Source organism: Lactuca saligna, chromosome 2 (genome assembly GCF_052625555.1).
Source record: "Lactuca saligna cultivar CGN05327 chromosome 2, ASM5262555v1, whole genome shotgun sequence".
NCBI lineage: Eukaryota > Viridiplantae > Streptophyta > Magnoliopsida > Asterales > Asteraceae > Lactuca > Lactuca saligna.
In genome coordinates, this window is record NC_136418.1 from 172,774,079 (window position 1) to 172,796,490 (window position 22,412).

Below are 22,412 nucleotides of genomic sequence, written 5' to 3' on the forward strand. Positions count from 1 at the left end.
TAGACCTAAAATCCATCCAAGGCTTATCATGAAAGGGATTAGGATTGCTTAGGGCTTAAGTTATCCAATTAGGGTTTAAAGGTGAAACCCTAGGAGCCTTACAAGTATAAATAGACCCTAGGGGTCATAGAAATCAGCACCTCTTGTCTCTAGAGAAACCCTGGCCGATTTCTAAGTCCCTCCCCACTCTCTCAAATCATCCTCTTGCTAGTTGGTGTTTGTAAGCCATTAGAGGAGTGACAATTGTGACTCTAAAGCTCCAAGGACAAGAAGATCAAACAAGTGATTCAAGGTAAACTTATAACTCTGATTTCTCAATGTTATTATGATAGAATAACCATTAGAAGTCTTGGATACAATGCATGTTTAATTAGAGAAACCTAGATCCAAGCATTAGGGTTTGTATGTGCACATAGGAATGTTCATATGGCCAAAACCCATCAGTGGTATCAGAGCAAGGTTGGTTTCTTAACTACGACTAAAGCATTGACGGCGCTGTCTAAAGCATTTCAAATGTTAGAAACAATCTCAAACATCCACGTGTTGATATATAGGCTCGAACGACGACTCTACCAAGCTGACGCGTACACCTACAAGCCTAAGGGACTTGTTAAAGTATCCCCGAGGGATAACGTCAAAAAAGGAGAAGAATAACTAATGCCAGACTTGGCCAGCTCAGAGCCCAATTAGATTTAGACCGAGGCCAAGGCCAGGCCTCCGCCAACGCAAAGATCACTGGCATGACGGTTAACATGCAGAACCGTGCCTTAACCTCTTTTCTAAGGAATAACACCCCAACACACGTGGGACTAATTAGAGTGTTCCACTTGCTCATCCGATGATAGCCACGGTTATCATAATATCCAAAGATTCCCCTCTACCCAATGGGGGGACGAGGCAAAAGACGTGACAGAGGATCCTCTAATGTGAATCCGCCACGTCGTACCTCACGAGGGAATGCTCAATAGAATCAGTTGAGAGGCATACACCTCTTTAACAAGTATAAAAGGATCCTTCTTCCTCATGGAGAAGTGGACAAACTCTTTTTCCTGTGATTTACCCTTACTTCTCTCATATCTCATTCTAACTTGATCGTCATATCTTCGTACTGGGAATTCCTCCCCGACATTGACTAACAATCATCTTTCTCTTTTGCACTGTGATATCAGGAAACGGAACATGCACAGAGCCTATCTGTAACCTCAACCAATCCATGTCTACCGCATCACAACACTTACCAATTAAAGCCGATCACCATTGAGGAGTTAGATGAAAGGAATATTAATTAAATCTTCATAAAGTGTCTAGATATATATAGGAAATTATGTATGTTGTTTAAACTTACAGAAGACATGAGACAATGAGAGTTATATAATAATTCTATTTAGAATTTGTAAAAGAGTAGAGAAATGAGATGAGAAATGCATAAGCCTTGAACAATTATGAGATGAGATGAGAAAACTTGAGATTCATATAAGAATACAAGTATGAGATTAGATAATATAAAAGTAGCGTAAGAGAATATAATGAGATATATGTGATACGAATATTTAACTTACACTAAATTAGTAGCATGATATTTCAAGAGATTTCGAGGACGAAATCTTTTGAAGGGGGGAAGTATTGTAACTTCTAGATTTTCGTGATTACCGTAATACCAAAAATCATACAAAAGTAATTACCGTAACACCAAAAATCATAGTTTAAACTTTAAAATTAGTCCAACTAGCAAATGCTATAATCTAATATTCCATTGGCCTATTCCCTAAATCTTTATCATCTAAATCTATAATATTTAAAGGTTGTGCAATCTCCACATAAACATAAAATGCTAATGTTGTTAGTATTTAGTAAAAAGTAATAATTGTATCAAAATAGAATAAAATTTGTAAAATTTGAACCCAAAACTATATCATCATCCTTCAAAACGTCGTCAACGTTGTCTATTATCGGATTTGTAGACGTTCTCACCCAATCTTGGATGCATAACAAAGCTTCATGTATCAACGTTGATAAGCTAGTTCGATACTCACTTATAACTCTACCACATGTGCTAAACGCGGACTGAAACGTCACACTTGAGATTTGTATTGCCAATATATCTAACGACAAAAGAATTAAATTGTAATGACATAAAATACATATTATTTATCTGTCAAAAATACATAAAATTTAGAATTATAGTCTAAATAAATAGTAGAAATATTTCAACTTTGTTATCACAACTTGGAATGCTTGTAATTCATTAAATATAACACCAAAAACGAAAAAATTATAGTCTAAAATCATGTACAAACTTTAAATTACACGATGAAGAAAACCATATGTTAGTCCGATTTAAACGAATGAGAAATGCATGTTTAAAGATTATCACAAAATACAAAAGTCAAAAAAATAGCTGAAAAGCTGAAATATTTCAACTTTGATATCCAACTTTGAAGGCTTGTAATTCATTGAATATAACATCAAAAACGATAAAGTTATAGTCTAAAATCATGTAAAAAATCTAAATTATATGTTGGAAAGAACCGCATGCTAATCCAACTTAAAGCCAATGAGATATGCATGTTTAAAGATTTTCATAGAATACAAAAATCAAAAAATAGCTGAAAAGTTAAAATATTTCAGGTTTGATATCCAAACTTTGCAAATTTGTAATTCATTGAATATAACACAAAAACGACAAAAATATATTCTAAAATCATGTACAAAATTTAAATTACATGTTGAAAAGGCATGCCAAATGGATAATTAGAAAAAGATTTGAATTTTTTTAATAATCAGGTCTAAAACCGGTTTTTACTCGTAATCGGTCGGACCGAACTGATAAAAGTTATTATAACAAAAAAGTTTCTAGACAAAATTTATAAATTGAATAAGTATTTATAAATATCTAAAAATTTAAGAAAAGAAAAGCTAGTTTGGTTTTCAAAAACTATCTAAAAATTTTACAAAAAATAAAACACGTCGACAGCAGGGTTCGAACCTGCGCGGGCGAAGCCCAATAGATTTCAAGTCTATCTCCTTAACCACTCGGACATATCGACTTCTTGTCATTATTAATATTTTTTACTTTTATTAATTAATTCTAAGAGAACGCCTTCTACTAATTTTCCAAACTCGGGCTCTCTTATGGGCAAACGAGAATCGAAACTCGAAAGGGAACGCCTTCTACTAATTGGTTCGATTATTGGTGTCGTCTGTAGTCTGTACGTTGAATCGTCAAGAAACTGCATTTTATGTAAACATTGTCTTCCATCCTCGAATCATTACGCTAATGGTGAGTTTTTATTTAATCTCTTTGATTTCCTTTTCTTCCGAGTGTCCTTCTTGATTTTAGGGTTTACCCTTGTTTATGCAATTTGAGAAGCGTTCCTCCAGCTCTAAGAACCCCGAACGGCTTTTTAAATCGAAGTTCAATTCTTTTTTCGATTACTGTAATAGTACGATCCGATTAAACACGTGACGATTAATAGTAAGATGGTGATTTTGCGACGCAGTGCAACTTGATGAACCCTAGATATCACATGAAACATCTCTATATAAAAGATCGGCTAAGTTCATATTCATCATAAATGGACTCTAAATTGAATCAATGACTGTATCTCAGGCCACCCCATTTATTGCTGGGCTTGCAGTAGCAGCTGCAGCCATGGCTGGTAAATATGGAATTCAAGCCTGGAATTCTTTCAAGACAAGACCACCAAGGCCAAGATCACGCCGATTCTATGAAGGTGGCTTCCAACCAACAATGACAAGACGAGAAGCAGCTCTAATTCTTGGTGTTAGGTAACCTAAATCCTCCTTCAAAATTAGCATTTAAAGAATAAATCTACTAACTTATAAGAATTCTCTACACATTCAAGACTATGAAAGTAAGATATGAAAAAAGGGTAGTTGAAAAATACCATCTAAAGAAAATTTACATGCTCATACAGATTATCTGAAGTAATCTTGTAAGATTAAGATATGATGACTAAAGCTGTTGAAGAAGAATGCATCAACTCCAAGATTGGAACTTGGAAGTAATAACAAATTTTGGTTTATTCCTTTAGTTTTGTTAATTATGGAAAGGTTATTTTAGACATTTGTCATGTCTGACAGAGAAGGCGCTGCAGCAGAGAAGGTGAGGGAAGCACATAGAAGGGTAATGGTTGCAAATCATCCTGATGCAGGAGGCAGCCATTACTTGGCTTCAAAAATCAATGAAGCCAAAGATGTAATGCTTGGAAAGACCAAAAACACTGGATCTGCATTCTGATGATTCTTGATCACAAGCAATAAACAAAAAAAAAAAAGAAAAAAAAAACTGTGTCAAGTGTTGTTGATTACAGAAATTCGTGTCAATTCTTGTTTTGTGATTTCTTTGGCTTGTGTTTGTTTGAATAATCAAGAAATAGAGTTGAACAATGGATATCTTTCCTAGTCTATTGATGCTAAACAGTGTCTAAAATAAGAGTTTGACTTTTATGGTCAAACAAGCTTTGTTTTTTAAAACAAGGCGGAAATTACGTTAAACTATGTAGATGAGGTATCTAAAGTTCATTATCTTAATGATTAAGAGAATATAAAGTTCATTAATTATTTAGAGGTCGCTCATTCAGAGTCTTTATCAAACACGTCGAGGAAGGATGGCTGATTTGTGAATGGTTTTATTAAACATCAACTAAAAGATTACATCAATAGTTTTTTTTATTATTATTATACATATCATATCGTGGATAGATGTTGCGTGAAATAATTGCTTTAAGTTTTTTATATAAAGCGTAAGCCATTTGATGAAATGTAATGATTGTGAAATAAACACCTTATTTTTTAAAAAAAGTTAGCATGTTTTAAAATTATATGATTTTTGTTAGTAAAACAGTGTAAGAGATTGTACGTATTTTAATACATTTTTAATGACTTTTGAGAAATTTAAACCGTATCATTTTAAGCTGAAGTTCAAATTTTACTTTTAGCTGTTAGAAGATATTAAATAACTTTTTACAGAATTCACACACCTGACAAAGTTGAGTAATTGGAAAATCAATGGAAGGGTACAATACGGTGAATTGGATAATTAAAATAAGTTATTAATTTTATAGTAGGAGCTGATCCGTGCATAACAATTTTTTTCCATACACAACAATTGGTGCTTTAAAATGTTGTATTGTACAACTATATAATGCATGAATTGTTGTGTATGACAAAAAACTGTTATATACGAATCACTTCTCTTTATAGTATCTTAAGAATATGAATCTGATCACGATAAGCTAAATTGATTATACTTTTGCTTACTCATAGATTGGACTTTGTTAGGGAAAAAGAAATTTGATATTTTTTACTTTGATTTTGTTTACTCCGATTTTATGTTGGAAAAAAGAGATTTTTTTGTGTAATCATTTATGAATTAGTAATAAAAATGAAGAATGAATGTCATATGTTCTTTTTTACGATAAAAGTTGATGGGTTATTTTTACTTTAATCGTCTATGAATAGTTAACTATAAGTTATGAATCATTAACGAATACTGAAGTGCTTAAGTTGTAGAACAAGAGTTGAACGAGAAGAAGCATAAATGAATAAGGAATAGTAAATTCAAAAAGAATTAGTGACCTTTGGTTTTTGGTAATTGTTTTTATTAATTGAAGAGTTACATTATGGTGTTTTGGTATCTAATTAACTTTGATATTTGTATGCAGTTTGCTATTCATAAATCAACGACAATATGAAGATGCAGTTAGTTGTGAGTAAGGAATGTGTTTACTTGTCAATGAGTAAGGAATTGAAAATGTATATTTTTTTAGGAATGTGTTTAAAGGTATACGTATGGTTTGATCATAAATAATTATTAGGATTTTTGATAGGTTTAGTAAATTAGTATAGTTGTATAAACATTGGTTATTTACAAATGAATATGGAATAGAAAGTGGTTAATGGTGTATGCATTGGTTAATGAAAAACGAATATGTATTACTTTTATTTGCTGTATGTAATGGTATATTCATGGGTTAATCTTAATGAATATATATATATATATATATATATATATATATATATATATATATATATATATATATATATATATATATATGGGTAAAGTGAATATACCTAACAACCTTATATAAGCTTAGGTACCTAACCACATTATACTACATTGTTTTGCATTATATTTCCATTGCAATCATCTAAGGTTCTTAAACTTTAATCCTTAAGTTGATTGACTTCCAAGATTTTCATATATTCACCATTATATTCTTCCTACACCATTTGATTTGTAACGGTAGTATATAAAGCCCACCAGAGGGTCTCCGATAGAAAGACGTCATTTGAAAGAAGCTAATGGTGAAAGTCCAAAGATTTTGGAAGCAATCAAGTTATGAGGTTGAATTTTATTCACTTTGGGTGATTACAATGCAAATATGATACAAAATTATATAGTATGATGTGATTAGGTACCTAAGCTTATATAAGGTTGTTAGGTATATTCACTTTACCCTATATATATATATATATATATATATATATATATATATATATATATATATATATATATATATATATATATATATGGTAAAATAAATATACCTAACAACCTTATATAAGCTTAGGTACCTAACCTCATCAAACTAGGTTATTTTGCATTAAATTTTTATTGCAAACATAAAAGGTTGTTAAACTTTATCCATAAACTTGATTTACTTCAAAAAAATTTGGAAATTCATTATTATATTTCTCCTACATCATTTCATTTGTAGTGGTAGGATATGAAGCCTATCAGGCGGTATTCGATACAAATACGTGATGTAAAAGAAAGATATTGGTGAAAGTCCAAAGATTTTGGAAGTAATAAAGTTATGAGGTTGAAGTTTAAGAACCTTAGGTAATTACAATGTAAATATGATACAAACCGATATGATATTATGGAGTTAGGTACCTAAGCTTATATAAGGTTGTTAGGTATATTCACTTTTTCCATATATATATATATAGGGTTAGGTTCATTTGAGACCACCTATATTTTGTGAGACCGTGAGAAGCATTTTTTAATTTTTTTAAATTTTTTTAAATTTTTTTTAGTTAATTCATGTTCCGAAAATAATATTTAAAAAAAGAATTTTTTGATTTTTCAATTTATTTTGCATTTTAAAATTATTTTTAGAATATGTACAGTGTAATATTCTATTTAGAATATTTCACGTATTTTAAAAAAAAAATAGAATTTTTTTTTTTATTTTTTTTAGTTAATTCAAGTTCCGAAAATAATATTTAAAAAAAGAATTTTTAGATTTTTCCATTTATTTTGCATTTTAAAATTATTTTTTAGAATATGTCAGTGTAATATTGTATTTAGAATATTTCACGTATTTTTCAAAAAAAAAACGGAATTTTTTTTATTTTTTTAATTTTTTTATATATTTTTTTAGTTAATTCAAGTTCCGAAAATAATATTTAAAAAAATAATTTTTGGATTTTTTCATTTATTTTGCATTTTAAAATTATTTTTAGATTTGGTCTCACGGTCTTATAAAATTAGAATGATCTCAAATGAACCTGAACCTATATATATATATATATATATATATATATATATATATATATATATATATATATATATATATATATATATATATATATATATTCAACGTAAAATACGTGGCGAAGTGGAATCGGGGAAAGCATGTGATAGGCTGCCATGTGGGGAGGCATCTACGAACGTGTCCACATGCAACACTACACGTATTACTCTACATATTATTTTTTAATTTTTCATTTTATCAATTCTCAACTTGTTTTTGGCACATCAAAGTCGTGGGTTTTTTCCATCACAACTTAGTTTTGATCGTTTTAAATGAATGCTTCGATTTAATACATGATTTAACAAAATGATCTTATTATATCATTGAATACAGAATTGTTTTTTATTAATAATGAAAAAGTAAGGACCCACGGATCTTAATTATAAATTTACTAGGCGTAAGACATAATTTTTTTTAAAAGAAAAATAATATATTTTGTTAACCATTAAATGTTTAATAATTTACAAAACTACATTTGGAAAATATTAATTGTGAATGAACCAATTTTTATAAGGTTTCTACAAATTATCGTGAACTCAAGGATTAATCGAAAATTATGTTTTTCAATTAGGAAGACCAATTTGAATTTAAATTGAATTTAATACATTAATCGACAAATTACGTCAGAATTTATGAAAACATTTAAGTTTTTTTTTATTTTCTTTATTATATTTTTAGATTAGGTTTTTTTTATAATATATCAACAAATCTAAAAAAACTACAATTACCAAGTGGATTTAAATAAAATTGAAAAACTTAAAAAATATCATGTGACATATTGAATTAGATGAATGCATGTGGCGAAAAAACTTCTATTTATTAGGTAAGATAAATACGAGTTAGTTATGAACTAAATAGTTTTTTTAAATAAAACAGTAAGTTGGTATTTAAAATTACATCTTGAAAAAAAACAATGTGAGACTCTGAAATGCTCCAAAAATAGTATTTAGATATGTTTCTTTTGTTTTAAATTGTAATTAATTGATAATTAAAGTGTTAATGATCGAAAATTTTTTGTCTTTTAGATTTTTTTTAGACATGATGATAAAATTTGATATTTGTATATATTGTTAAATTAAAATTTAAAGTATGAACAAAGTTATGTTATTTTCCGTTAATAGTATATGCTAATAGAAAGGAAAAAAGAGATCGCATGTTGATTATATTAGTAATTTATATAATTTTTAAATAAGCAACTAAGCAGCTTTGCTACATATATTTTCATTATAGAGGTTAATTATTAATCTTAAATAGTTGAATAATAAGGATAATACTATTCACCACTTATAATCGCAATGCTTTAATAAATACGTTGGAAATTACAACCAAACAGCCTAAATTAAAGTACAACCAAACACCCTAAATTACACAACACAAGTGAAACAAGAAGTAGTCATGAATATTGAAGAGCGTGTTCTTATCCAGGTAGGATACACGTCATCATTATCCGCAGTCTTATCCTTGCAAAAAAATAAAAATAATAAATAAATAATAACTACAATAAATATTTATTTATTTATCCAATTTAAAACTGAATTTATTAAACAGGAAATACAATAATATATACTCAAAAAATTGGAAGCCTCTACTTCTTCTTCTACTTCTTCGTCTGGTTTTGTTCGCAATCTCACCACCACCATATCCCTCTTTCCATACGTATACATATCTCCAACCATCGGAGGAATACATATGCCCTAGATTTCTTCCAATCGTCCCTAATCTTGCAAGGTAAACTTTTCTCATCAAATTAACAAATATCCATTGCAGATTTCAATCAAGAAATGATGTGTACAGATACAGATTCCAACCTCACTGTACAGTAGGTGTTTCAAGAAATTTTAATTGTGTATATAAATAGAAATACCATCTACATAGCGATTCGGAGTGAAATGTTCAGTAGTTGCTCTTAATCTCATCGGATTATTACGGACAAGCACGATTTTACATTTGTTTTGTCCGTACTGTATTCGGTTCTTCAGTTCTTGGTATTTGATGAGTTGTTTGTTGTGATCGGTAAAATTAGGGTTTTTTGGGCGGTGACGAAATACTTTCTATCGAGTTTGTCGATCTTTATTGAAACTGGTATTTGGATTTCTGTGAGTGTGTTGAGATTGTGATTTTGGAAATTAAGTAGGGTTTTCTGGTAGGTATTTTCAGTGATGGTGAATGTGAATGGGAATGACCCCTTAGAGTCTTTTCTTAATTCGATCGAACTTGTGAAGAATGCTCTAGGTCCTCTTGAATCCAATTTCAGGAAAGCTGCAAAAGACTTTGAGCATCGATGGCCTGGTAGTAAGAATGAACATAAGACTGAACAAATTGCCATGGGAAAAGGGAGTAAAGTTCAATTGTTTGGTGTGAAGAAAAAGAATGATCAAGGCGTGGTTAGTGATGAAAGAAAAAAGGGGTTTTCAACTAAGGTCCCGTTTAAGGCATTCTTAGGGATCTTCACACATAATGATGAACATAAGGTCGATGTCTCCAAGAAAGAGTTAGATGTACAGGATTACAGTAAAGACGATGGAACTTGTATTAATTGCATGCAGTTTGCTGTGAGTTGGTCTGTACTAGTTAGCAGCTTTGTTCAGGCTGTTCCAGGCCCATTCAGAAATGGTAAAAAGAAGCTGCAGAAAAAGACTAATGGAAACAAGCTTTGTAAAGATGTACAAGTGAATGCCTACAAGTCAAACATTTCAAAAGGGGTATTCCAAGAAAACATTTCTGGTGATAGAAACCACACAGAATTGAAACATGAGCTGATATTCGTGCCATATGAGGAAACTTTAAAAGCCAAAGATGGAAACAATTTGTCACTCGACCATCTTCTCGGGTTTCTGTTTGATCAGCTTGCTCAAAATCTACACAAGTTTGAGTTAGGTGGTAGTCTTTTAGAATCTAAGAAAGCAGATTTCAGTGGGTTTTTGGGAAATTTAAAGTTTGCAAGAGTTGGAGGTGTTCCATCAGGTATCGTTGACATAACTTCTAACGAAAGTGATGATGTTGTTAACTCAAATGCTACAGAAGAGAATGTTACAAGTTTCCCACAAAAGATGGCTAATGGATTTGGCTTACTCAGTATCCCTTTATCAAATGTTGAGCGATTGAGGTCAACTTTGTCAACCGTGTCACTCACAGAGCTAATTGAGCTTGTACCTCAACTAGGCAAATCACCTAAAGATCACCCTGACAAAAAGAAACTTTTCTCAGTTCAAGATTTCTTCAGATACACAGAGGCAGAAGGAAGGAGATTCTTTGAAGAGTTGGATAGAGATGGTGATGGAGAAGTGACTTTAGAAGATCTTGAAGTTGCTATAAGAAAAAGAAAGCTTCCTAGGAGATACGCGCGTGACCTAATGCAACGTACTAGAAGACATTTATTTTCAAAATCTTTTGGTTGGAAACAGTTTTTGTCATTAATGGAACAAAAGGAACCAACAATCCTACGCGCTTACACATCTCTTTGTTTAAGCAAATCTGGAACACTTCAGAAAAGTGAAATCTTGGCTTCTTTAAAGAACGCCGGACTTCCTGCAAATGAAGATAATGCTGTTGCCATGATGCGGTTTCTCAAATCAGACACTGAAGAATCCATTTCTTATGCACATTTCAGAAACTTCATGCTTCTTCTCCCTTCTGATCAGCTTCAAGAAGATCCAAGGTCAGATTTATTATGCTTATAAAAACATAAACTTTACTTTTTTTTTACACATCATCCAACTTTTTTATTTTTTAACCCTAAATTTCAGGAACATATGGTTTCAAGCTGCTACTGTTGTAGCAGTGGCACCTCCTGTTGAAGTACACACCGGAAGTGTTCTAAAATCTGCATTGGCAGGTGGTCTTGCATGTGCATTGTCTACATCTGTAATGCACCCTATTGACACAATTAAGGTAAGTTTATATTTGAACTATATTTAAGTTTCGTGATTTGGGTTTTGAAAAAAAAATGATCTTTTATTGTTAGACTCGTGTCCAAGCATCAACTTTAAGCTTCCCAGAAATTATTGCTAAACTTCCTGAAGTTGGAGTTCGTGGGGTATACCGAGGATCAGTTCCTGCTATCATAGGACAATTTTCAAGGTTCATATTCTTTGTCACTGTTTTATTTTTTTTGTTAAGACAAGTCAAAAGTCATTTGATATTTTGATGATTAAATACTGTTATATTGTTGCAGCCATGGGTTACGAACAGGAATCTTCGAAGCGAGTAAGATCGTGTTAATAAATGTGGCCCCGACACTTCCAGACCTACAAGTAAATAAATCCAAAATTTCTTTTTCTAGAATTTATATTTCCTATTCGACAACATACAAATCATTCATTCGACCAATATATAATATATACACATGTGTTTCAGGTTCAATCTATAGCATCATTTTGTAGCACTGTTTTGGGGACAGCTGTACGCATTCCATGTGAGGTATTGAAGCAAAGGTTACAGGCTGGCATATTTGACAACGTTGGGGAGGCAATCATTTGCACATGGCGACAAGATGGTGTCAAAGGTTTCTTCCGTGGGACCGGTGCCACTCTTTGTCGGGAGGTCCCGTTTTATGTCGCAGGCATGGGCCTCTACGGCGAGTCCAAAAAGGTAACTTTTTCACATACACATATATATTATACATACGTAGTAATATATTTATATATGAATTTTTTTTTTGACAGGTGGTCCAGAAGATTTTGGGAAGAGAACTGGAGCCATGGGAGACGATTGCAGTTGGGGCTATATCAGGTGGTTTGGCGGCTGTGACAACGACGCCTTTTGATGTGATGAAAACTAGGATGATGACAGCGCCACAAGGGCGGCCCGTGTCCATGTCAATGGTGGCGTTGTCTATTCTCAGGCATGAGGGCCCACTTGGGTTGTTCAAAGGTGCTTTACCTAGGTTTTTCTGGATCGCTCCACTTGGTGCTATGAACTTTGCAGGGTATGAGCTTATGAAAAATGCTATTTCCAAAACTGAAGAACAGCAAGCAGTTGAGGAGGTTTCACAGAAATAGTATGTTTTTTTTTTTTTTTTTTTTTAAATTTGTAAACATGGCATGTGAACGCGTGCTATAAAGGAGGAAGTTTTGAATGTTTTTCCATGGCGACACATGCTCTACAAATTTTATCTGCCGACATGTCTCCGGATTATGTATGTGATTTAAGAAGCAATGACCATGGTTTTCATAGGATATTTGCATTTTGTACATGGTATCGTTTGGTTTTTTATATGAAAGATTGATTCGATGAGGGAGGCCAGGTTATCTTGATTAGTTGCTATCTTTTTCTTTATCCTATTGGCGTTTGCATATAAAAATTGTTGCTATGTTATGATTGTTTTGTAGGGTTAGACCCATGTAGTTGTTGTCGAATAAGCTTTTCTCAAAATATCACTATTGCTATCATTTAAGTGTAATTGGAATTTGGAAGATGTACTAGTTTTGAAGTCTTTTAAACTATGATCTTATTTATAAAAGTTTGGTGGTATGAGTTTCACACTTGTATAATGGGAGTTTGACCCAAAGCATAACAAATGCTGTGATCAAATGGGTCCAAGTTGTGGAGTCCTAATGGTGGGCTTGTTGACCAATCCGGAGCATAAATACATTTTTATAGTTTTTAGAATATTAATTAATAAATAAACAATCTTCTTACATTATAAATTATGTTAGTGCTTCATCCACTTTTGGACGACGAATGAGGAAAATGTTAGTTTATGATTTTGAGGAGTCGAAAGTCAAGTTCATATCAACTACCATGTCCTCTAACCACCTGATTAATCAGTTTTACCATATTTTGTGATTAGTAGTAGTAGTAGTCTCTTTTTAAATTAAAATTTATACAATAAATATATTGTTAGTAGAGACAATAATATGTATTGAATTGCTACTTAATTTTACGGCTGAATGTATATTAATAATTAAACTTTTAAAGCATCTTTTCGTTAAAACAAGCATAAATTGAAAATACTAATGCAACTTAGTTATGTTGTTTTTCTTTTATTTTCTTATTAAATGTTGACTAGTGCTATATAATTAATGACTAATCATTGGAAAAATGACATTTTTTATTTGGGCTAATAAGAAAAAGAGCACTATATTTTGCAATTTTCTATTTTAACCATCAAATTTTCACTTTTGTTAAAAAGTCATATTTCTTTTGTATAAAATTTCTATCATCACGACCATTATGGCGTTCAAATAACGGTCAAATACGAAATGTCGTTCCTTTTTTCTTTAAAAAAGATTCATATTTTTTAAAATTACATCATGACCGCTATTTTTTTTGTTTAGTTTTAGGATTTATTTTTGTCAAAAAAAAAGTTATTTGTATTATATAAACAGATATTTATATTTTATGTCATTGCCAAACCACAAAATTTGATATATTTTTGCTAAAAAATATCCGATTGAGGGTTACATAATTTAGTTTTAAGTGTATATTTTTTGTCTGCAGATCTGCATGACCACTTGTAGACCATACACAGACATGTCATTGTAGACTATTTGTTTTTGTTTTTGTTTTATTGTTTATTGTTTTTTTTTGAAGTGCTTAAACCTAAACACGAATGCACGAGGTCTTCTTGACAAAAACATGGACCAACGTTTTTTAAGGTCTTTACGACTAGGGTTGTAAACGACCAAAATAAACACGGACAAGGGCTTATTCATGTTCATTTAAGTTAACCGAACAAACAAACGAATGTGAACGGATAAACAAACTAGTTTTTTTTGTTCATGTTCGTTCATTTAACAAATTACATTGTTCATATTCATTCGTTTATGTTCATGAACATGCTAAATGAACATAAAAAAACAAAGACAAACAACATAATTGAACATATATAAACATAAATGAACGTATAATGTATTAATGACAATTGAATATATATGAACATAAATACAAAGAAATATAAACGAATGTTTATGAACATAAACGAACAAGTGAGACCATTGTTCATATTCGCTCGTTTAACTAAATTAACAATAATTTATGTTCATGTTTGTTCATTTATTAAATAAGTGAAATTACTGCCGAAAGATTCACGAAAGGTTCGCTGAACGTTTCGTTCGTTTACAACCCAATTTACGACTCTTTAATCTAACAAAAAAAAAACAAAAAAACTTTCTTTTCTCTCAGCGCCTCCAACATACATTGACGCCTCTTTCACCACGACACTTCCCTCCATCGGTCTTCTTCAACCTCTCGTTTCCTCCTCATGTTGTCACCGTTTAGACCAGAAATGTCGTGTTCTTCCTATTGGACCGCACCACCAGACCAGACGCACTCCGTTGTCCCTAATGTCTCCTCTGCTCTGCAATCATTTATGCCCGTCGTCGCCGCTTGTCACGCCTGACATCTCCATCGCCACCGATAAGAACATTTTCCCTAAAATAAAATGTTATCTTCTAGGGTTTGTTATAGTTGTTGGAAATCGAATGTTATTGTTGGTGAATTCAGATTGTTTTGCTGAAACACGAAAATCATATGTATATTTGCTGAAAATCGGATTTATTTGCTGAAATTAGATGTTTATAGGTGCTAGAAATATGATTTCTTTGCTGAAATATGAAAAATATCGTTCAATTTGTTGAAACTACTAGTTATTGATGCTAGAAAATCACATTTTAACTGAAATTAGATGTATATTTGTTGGAAATCACATTTTAGCCTATAGTAGTTGTTATTGTTGCTGAAAATCGCATTGTTAACAAAAATTAGATGTATATAGTTGTTGGAAATTACGTTTGAACTTAAATTAGTCTTTATTGTTGCTGGAATAGTATTCATATATGATGTTTTAATGCTTGTAATTCATATATTTTGTAGTTCATTGGTATTAATTAGACTTGAAGAGTTAGGCTAAAGATTTCTTTGAACCGAGTTCTTAATTGGTTTGCAGCGAAGAGTAACAATGACAAAATGAAGGCTCATATTCTATAAACATAAGTAACTGATGGATGCAAGAAAACTATTTGATTAAATGCTTGAGAGAGTTCGAGCATAATATGGTCACATTAAATATGATTCGTCATTATCATCGATATATTAAGTATTTTGGAGTTTTTTTAAAAAAAATGATATCATATACTGTAACATGTATAGAGATGGTTATAAGTTGAAAACATTTGTATAATATGTGAAATTAGAACACGAGTGTGATGAATGATTCATGAATTGCAACTTTGTCTTTACGTGATGTCAAAAAGGTTTTAAAGGATTGACTTATATTTCAATGTTGAACAATTTGAAAATAATAGATTTTAGAGGTTTGTTTTATATCTTAATGTTGTATGATTTTAAAAATAAATTATTTATGGTTGTATGATTTATATTTTAATGTTATAAAACTAAAATTATTTAAATTTTCATGTAGAAAAACTCTTTTAAGTAAAAAAAACCGGTTTATGAAAAATTCAGTTTATTTTACCAGACTACAGATGTAAAAAAATAAACAATCTTCTACTTGCAGACTGCAAACGTTTGGTCTACCTTTTCTACTGTAGATGTTGCAGATATGGTCTGCAAACTACAGACGTTTTGCCTCTAAAAAACAAACAACCCTTTAGTATTTCTATGACGTCTTATAATATGTTTATGAGAGAGAGAGAGAGAGAGAGAGAGAGAGAGAGAGAACATTCTACCACTACATTTTCCCCACTATACAAGGGGTTGTGTTTACGCGTGTCTGCATACCACATCAACATAATATAATGACATCAAACAACACCGAATCCATCAATGCATTATCAAAAGATGCACAAAAACTAACGATAACAATGTTGATTGACATCTTTCGAACAACAATGGTGATGTCAACGACAAAATGATGAATGTAATTATTTAAATTATAGTTCCTCCATGGTATCTACTATAATTTAGTGTGCATGACAACAATGGTGGTGGAGGAGATTTGGTTTTTTGTTCATATTTAATCATTTTTTTGTATATTATATACCATTAAATTTGTTGAAACTGTTTACATATTACAGTTTTACCTACACTAATAGGTTGCAACTTATAAGGATAATATGCAAACCTGTTCAACAAGTTGGATGATATATGGTGTATGAGAAAAAAGATGGATGATATATGGTGTATGAGAAAAAAGAAAGAAACTAATATCAACAAAATCAACGATTCATTATCTTCATAAGCCTTTTCCTTCTTTTAACTATTAAAAGATTGTTTCTAGTTTGACTTTGGCATTTCTTTTCCCTACCTTAAGAATTTGTATTCTTAGTTTTTTAATCTCAAATTCAAATAGAATTCATTCTTATAGTATGTCATTGTTATATTAAATATCCCATATGGTGTTGTGTATGCAATATTATATGGTTTCAGAAGATATTATATGGTTACAATCTTTGACATTCATGTGTCCCATATAATATAGAATTAATTAATTTGTTTACACTTCTTTAAATAACTATAACTTCTAGAGTCTTCATGATAAAAACTATATATAATAGTTTTGACAATTTTCTAACAAGTAAAATATTTACCCGCCCAACATCTAGAGTTTATTTTTCCATATTTGACGTAATATATCTAATGACCATCCATAGACCATCTAGAATCAAAACACAGCCATGTGTCGAGAAAATAATACATATGCATAAAGAGAAAAATTAATATATCAAATATCTTCCTCGTTGCAAGAGGATTAGGTAAGTAAGAATTCATCAAACTTGATTTCTCCCATTTTCTAGGACATTCATGCGTAAACAAAGGTTCCTCGTGTGTAAATCAAATATTCATGCGTAAATTAAATATCTTCCTCGTGTGTTATGCACTAATTTAGTTCTGTAAAAAAAATTAGATTTTTTTTAACGAATTTCTACACAATATTCTTATCTTGTTATTTTTAATGAAAATTTAAATTTTACGCTAGCATTATTAAAAATTTTCTTTAAATATTCAACCTAAGTTGAATGTAACAACTCCATAAGACAATAAAAAAGGCGGGTTATACAATGGCGTGTCTTAATTCCTCTCGAGCATCACTATCTCGATGAATGTCGGTATACCCCTTATCGATGCGGCACTAGTTACATACCCAAAACAAAATATCAAGGGTTGGAGATGTAGATTAGGGATACCATTCCTGAAAAATTACACTACACCGAAAAATTTCTCATATATATATATATATATATATATATATATATATATATATATATATATATATATATATATATATATATATATATATATATATTGAAGTCTTTCATCTTACGTGATATCAGAGTTTGGTATCTAGCACCCTGTGGCTTGACACATCTCTGTTTATCTTCATCAAACTTCCATCTTTGAGGGTGAGTATTAGTGTAATTCATATCGATGCAACACACTCACTATAAGTAGCTATATATGAAATCTCCACTCTATATATATCTTACAAATAAGAGTGGCTCATTGTCACCATTTTTATTTATTTTGGCTATGTAGCCATTCGGGACATAGCTTCAAACATGTTGATAAGAGGAGCTCATATTAGTAAGGATGGTTTGCACATCTCCTACCTATTTTATGTGTATGATGTCCTATTTCTCTTATCTCTTAAAGTGGTCGCAAGTTGATATCCGAAAATTGTTTGAGAGGTTAGATGTTTTTACACTTCTTATTTAAAGCTAAATTTAAAGTTTTAAACAAATATATTTTCTATGGGATTGTGGTTATTGACCTGATGTAGAGTATGACTATAGTTTCGGTTGTTCACCTTGTAAACTTTTGTTTATGAATTTGGGCATTGTTGTTGGGTCTAACATGAATCGAAGATGCCGACCAGTTGTTGGAAGTTTCCTGAACTTCCAAATTATACAACTTCAATACAGACGGCCACTTGGGTCGTCTATCCTCCTGGATGGGATGTGAAACTTTCCCTAGTAGTTCCACACTCGATCCAACTCCTGTAAATTTTGATCGATTCTTCTCCACTTGGATTTGTTGAAGCTCTCCCATCAAAATCCCTAAACTAAACCCATCACAAAACCAGAACAACTCCCCAGACAACTGAATCCCGCTCATCGAAATACGAATCACTAATGACTCTCGGCATGCAAGAATGCCATATAACAATTCGTGATGACATAATCCCAGACAATAGCAGAGAACCAAGTCATAGATAATGATTACCAATACAACATTCCAAAGAAATATAAATTCTGATAATAATCAAGAGGAAGGAAAAAGATAATACACCTACAATAGCATCTGATGAAATCCTAACTTCCCCCTCATGTCGAGGCACCTGTGATGGAACCTGAGCCACACCAACCACCAAGTATAGGCAATTCACCCTAAAATGGCAAGGCTGATGACAAAAATGACATAATTCAACCTACAGGGTTCCTTCTCGGTGTAAGTCTCCCTTCCATCCGCACCTACCACATTTAGACTTGCCCCATACATGCTCATGTGCTCCTTCATCCTTCATGCAAACATCATGGATCCCGGGGTATCTAACATTAGCCATCGCAACATCCAACTGATCAAGTAGCCGAGTTGGACCATGGGTCCGCTTCCTCTTCCCCCATCTCCTATCCGAACAAATTTCCTGCTCCTGGGTTACCCCGACCATCCCGTCAACCACCTGAACAACCGAGGTCTGAACCTCGAACCTAGAAACCAATCTATCAGTGATACACGCAATGATGTTGGGTAACTCCTCGCGTACGGCTAACAAAACCTCCACGGAAATCCAATCGTTGGATTGAACCTCCTAAAAATATGGTGCATAACCCACATTCAATCCCAAATGACGAGAATTAGCAATAGGATCCTCCTTCTTGAAGGATTCTGGGGATCCACAAGCTTTGGGCTTCAGATGAGCCCTTAACTGCCATGCTACAATCTCGACCTGAAACGCCTCAAGAAGACCATCCAAGAGCTCTAAAATCCCTTCCTTGACTAAACCAAAGTTAACCGGAGTCCATTCCAAAATAATGCGGCTAATCTCCGATGAAATGAACTCCCACATCCGTTCATCGATCGGCTCAGTACTTGCACCTGAGCCGGGACCAAAACCTGAACCCTCTTCATGAGTGCTCATCAACATACTGAAAGAAAAAAAAAGAACAACAAGTATAAGATTAGAACATACCCAAGAATACTCATCCCAGAAGCTTCCTAGATTCTCCGAAACTTTCGTCGATTCGAGTATAGCTCCCGTGCTTTCAGTAGTATGTGCCCAATACTACTTTCCACACCTATCCATACTTTCCTCAAGAATCATACCAATCCTCTAATCCACCTTCTCAAACTGATACTCCACATGACTGCTAAATAGCGCAACTAAACTACCGAAGCACTTCTTAGGCTTTCCTAGGGTTTCGACGTCACCCAACCATTAGTTACTGAAAAACTATCTGTAATGCTAGTTGCCTACTTCATCAATACAATCAAATGCAACAAAGCTATGATAACCCTTCTGGTAATAGACTCATCCCTACAACAATTAGACCCATATGAGAGCTGCGTAATAGGGTCAAATCCATCACTCTGAGATTATCCAACCTTTGTCACATGTGACTTAACATATTCACTTAGTAGCTAACTCGCATCATGTAAGAGTTCTACAAAGCACAAAGCAAGAAGCATTCGTGCAGTATCACTCCAATCCATAGAATAACCAAAGACCATTCAAATTCATCTACTACAACTCGTGCTAGGAGCTTCGCTACCCCGCTGTCGATTTCCTTACGCATAGCATTATACCAAATCTAGCATCCCATGCTTCCTAGGCTACAAGGCATCACATATAAGGCCAATCTATCACTAACTAATCAGAACTAGCATACAATTCTACAAGCTCATACAATAGGCAAACAAGGAATCTCTCCTAGCATTCTATCTTGCAAAACTGAGTAGATCTTTATCCTTAACTAGCATGCGATTCACAGATTCATATATCAAATCATATCAGATAACATGTATGGGTAATTTGGGAAAACTTACTTGAGCTCGGTCGATTGCACGCACCACACCTTTTTTTTAATAGAAACCCTTTTATAAAACATTTTCTTTTTGAAAATTCTACTAAATACTCAGTTTGAGTTCAGATAAACCCGAAAGTGTGCCAAAATCCCTTAAACCAAGGCTCTGATACTAACTTGTAACGTACAAAAAATATGACCCAAAAAAATTCACTTTTATAATTAAAAACAATATTCCAAAAACATCACCGATACAATCCAAAAGATAAGTGTATCAAACATCATCTCAAATCAGAGTAAACCACAAAAGCTATGTGGTGTGCAATACATTCATCCGAAGCTCTTCCCCTTGGAACGAGAAGTACCTGAAACATAAATTGAAAACCATAAGCACAAAGCTTAGTGAGATCCCGAAACTACCCTATACCATACATAAATAATCACATATTAGGCCCCGCTCGACATAGAGTCCCGCTCGGTATACATATATGTTATTCTTAGGCCTTGCTTGACATCGGGCCCCGCCCACCATACACACAATATATATCACATAATCATTCTAACACATACAATGATCATAAAACGACAACATGCGATATAGTCATCGGGCCTTGCCTGACATCGAGCCCCGTACGATATACGTAGCAGCACAGAACACATGCAAGGGTCATGAAGACTCCTAGCATCCTAACATAAACAATAAACTTTGTGCTTATTATAAAAAATTCACTTTTATAATAAAAATATCACTTTTATAATAAAAACAGTATTCCAAAAACATCATCGATACAATCCAACATAAACAATAAAGCTGACATTGGTGCCTTAGAACTGCTAAACCCAGTACAGAAACTCACCTCAACTGTTGAATCTTACATATAAACCTCTAGCTGCTGGTCCATTGAAATCCCCGTGCTATCAATGAAATATCACCCAGTTAATAGTTAGAGTCCAATTCATAACCATAATTCTAAATTAAGATAAAAAGATCACTTACCCTGTTATCTAGCTTGTTCCAAGACCAAGGCCCAACTAACTACCCAAGAAGGCCCAAATTCCTCAATGATTACTCAAGCCCAAATATGGCCCATTTTTCCTAATTGGGTCCAATCCCCTTCATGAGCCTTCAACTAAAAGTCCAATATATACCACTAGACCATCACCAAATCCCAAGGCCCAACATGGTCCAAAATCTATGGTCCAAACTCTAACAACGGGTTCTCACGTCGTGGCTGGCCCTTGGTCACATCGTGTGGGCCAACTTGACCCAGCCCCGACTCAACGAGTCAACTCGGTCCATCGAGAAGATTCCAGACTTCTTCACGTCGTGACCCAGCCTTTAGTCACGTCGTGACCTAGTCCGGAAAAAATAGATGGGGTAGCCAACATCCTCACGATGCGAAGATACTAACCCCACGTCGTGAGGTCTGAGCATACTAACTTAAGACATCAAGCTCTTAATCCATTCAGCTACTACTTAGGACTTTCCAGAGGGCCTTCCTTTACCCAACAATATGTTAAAAATCGAATTTTTTTCATTCATGCATGTCCAATGCATGACTCAAACTGTTATTAGACCAAAAGTGGGGAAAATGAGATCTAGACTCAAACTTGGAGTCCTAAACTTCACCAAAACTCAGATCCAAAGACTATAATAAAGAGAATAAGCCACTGATCCATAAAGTTGCCAACTTTATGGACTCCATGCAAGCAATCCCACTCAAACATGTAAAAAGGAGCTCATAACTTTGATCTAGGAAGAAATATATGAAAATGTCCAAGCTTTATGACTTATAATGGTCCAAAAGCTCCAAGAGATTGCAAGATGAAAGCTAAAATGTCAATAGGTTGCTCAACCAAGGTCTTCTTCCACTTCAAGCAGCCAAAAACCACCAAAGAATGCTTTAAGGATCTCACTAATGCA

The 22,412-nt window shown here is 32.8% G+C and overlaps 2 protein-coding genes and 1 non-coding gene across 4 annotated transcripts; 2 read left to right on the plus strand and 1 right to left on the minus strand.

Moving 5' to 3' along the window:
• Positions 1-2,965: 2,965 nt before the first annotated feature.
• Positions 2,966-3,047, minus strand: TRNAS-UGA (transfer RNA serine (anticodon UGA)). Its single transcript has one exon. It is a non-coding gene; the product is annotated as a tRNA-Ser (tRNA).
• Positions 3,048-3,116: 69 nt separating this feature from the next.
• LOC145032821 (Chaperone DnaJ-domain superfamily protein) lies at positions 3,117-4,441 on the plus strand. Its single transcript, XM_078981766.1, has 3 exons — positions 3,117-3,280; positions 3,611-3,789; positions 4,105-4,441. The coding sequence occupies exons 1-3, from the start codon at positions 3,278-3,280 to the stop codon at positions 4,259-4,261; spliced, it is 339 nt and encodes a 112-aa protein (XP_078837892.1). The 5' UTR covers positions 3,117-3,277; the 3' UTR covers positions 4,262-4,441.
• A 4,680-nt stretch (positions 4,442-9,121) lies between these two features.
• Positions 9,122-12,744, plus strand: SAMTL (mitochondrial substrate carrier family protein). 2 transcript variants are annotated; one of them, XM_078981769.1, is made up of 7 exons: positions 9,122-9,293; positions 9,723-11,223; positions 11,312-11,456; positions 11,530-11,645; positions 11,740-11,818; positions 11,922-12,155; positions 12,230-12,744. In XM_078981769.1, the coding sequence occupies exons 2-7, from the start codon at positions 9,725-9,727 to the stop codon at positions 12,563-12,565; spliced, it is 2,409 nt and encodes an 802-aa protein (XP_078837895.1). In that variant the 5' UTR covers positions 9,122-9,293; positions 9,723-9,724; the 3' UTR covers positions 12,566-12,744. The 2 variants fall into 2 exon arrangements, with proteins under 2 accessions (XP_078837895.1, XP_078837893.1); XM_078981767.1 differs by having other exon boundaries at positions 9,122-11,223.
• The last annotated feature ends 9,668 nt before the right edge of the window (positions 12,745-22,412 follow it).

Excerpts from the sequence above, each read along its gene's own strand:
- LOC145032821 (XM_078981766.1), top strand. Across the intron at positions 3,790-4,104 it reads GCTCTAATTCTTGGTGTTAG|AGAAGGCGCTGCAGCAGAGA; the intron begins GTAACCTAAATC and ends CATGTCTGACAG.
- SAMTL (XM_078981767.1), top strand. The coding sequence starts at position 9,725 with ATGGTGAATGTGAATGGGAATGACCCCTTAGAGTCTTTTCTTAATTCG. Across the intron at positions 11,224-11,311 it reads CAGCTTCAAGAAGATCCAAG|GAACATATGGTTTCAAGCTG; the intron begins GTCAGATTTATT and ends CCTAAATTTCAG. Across the intron at positions 11,819-11,921 it reads CGACACTTCCAGACCTACAA|GTTCAATCTATAGCATCATT; the intron begins GTAAATAAATCC and ends CATGTGTTTCAG.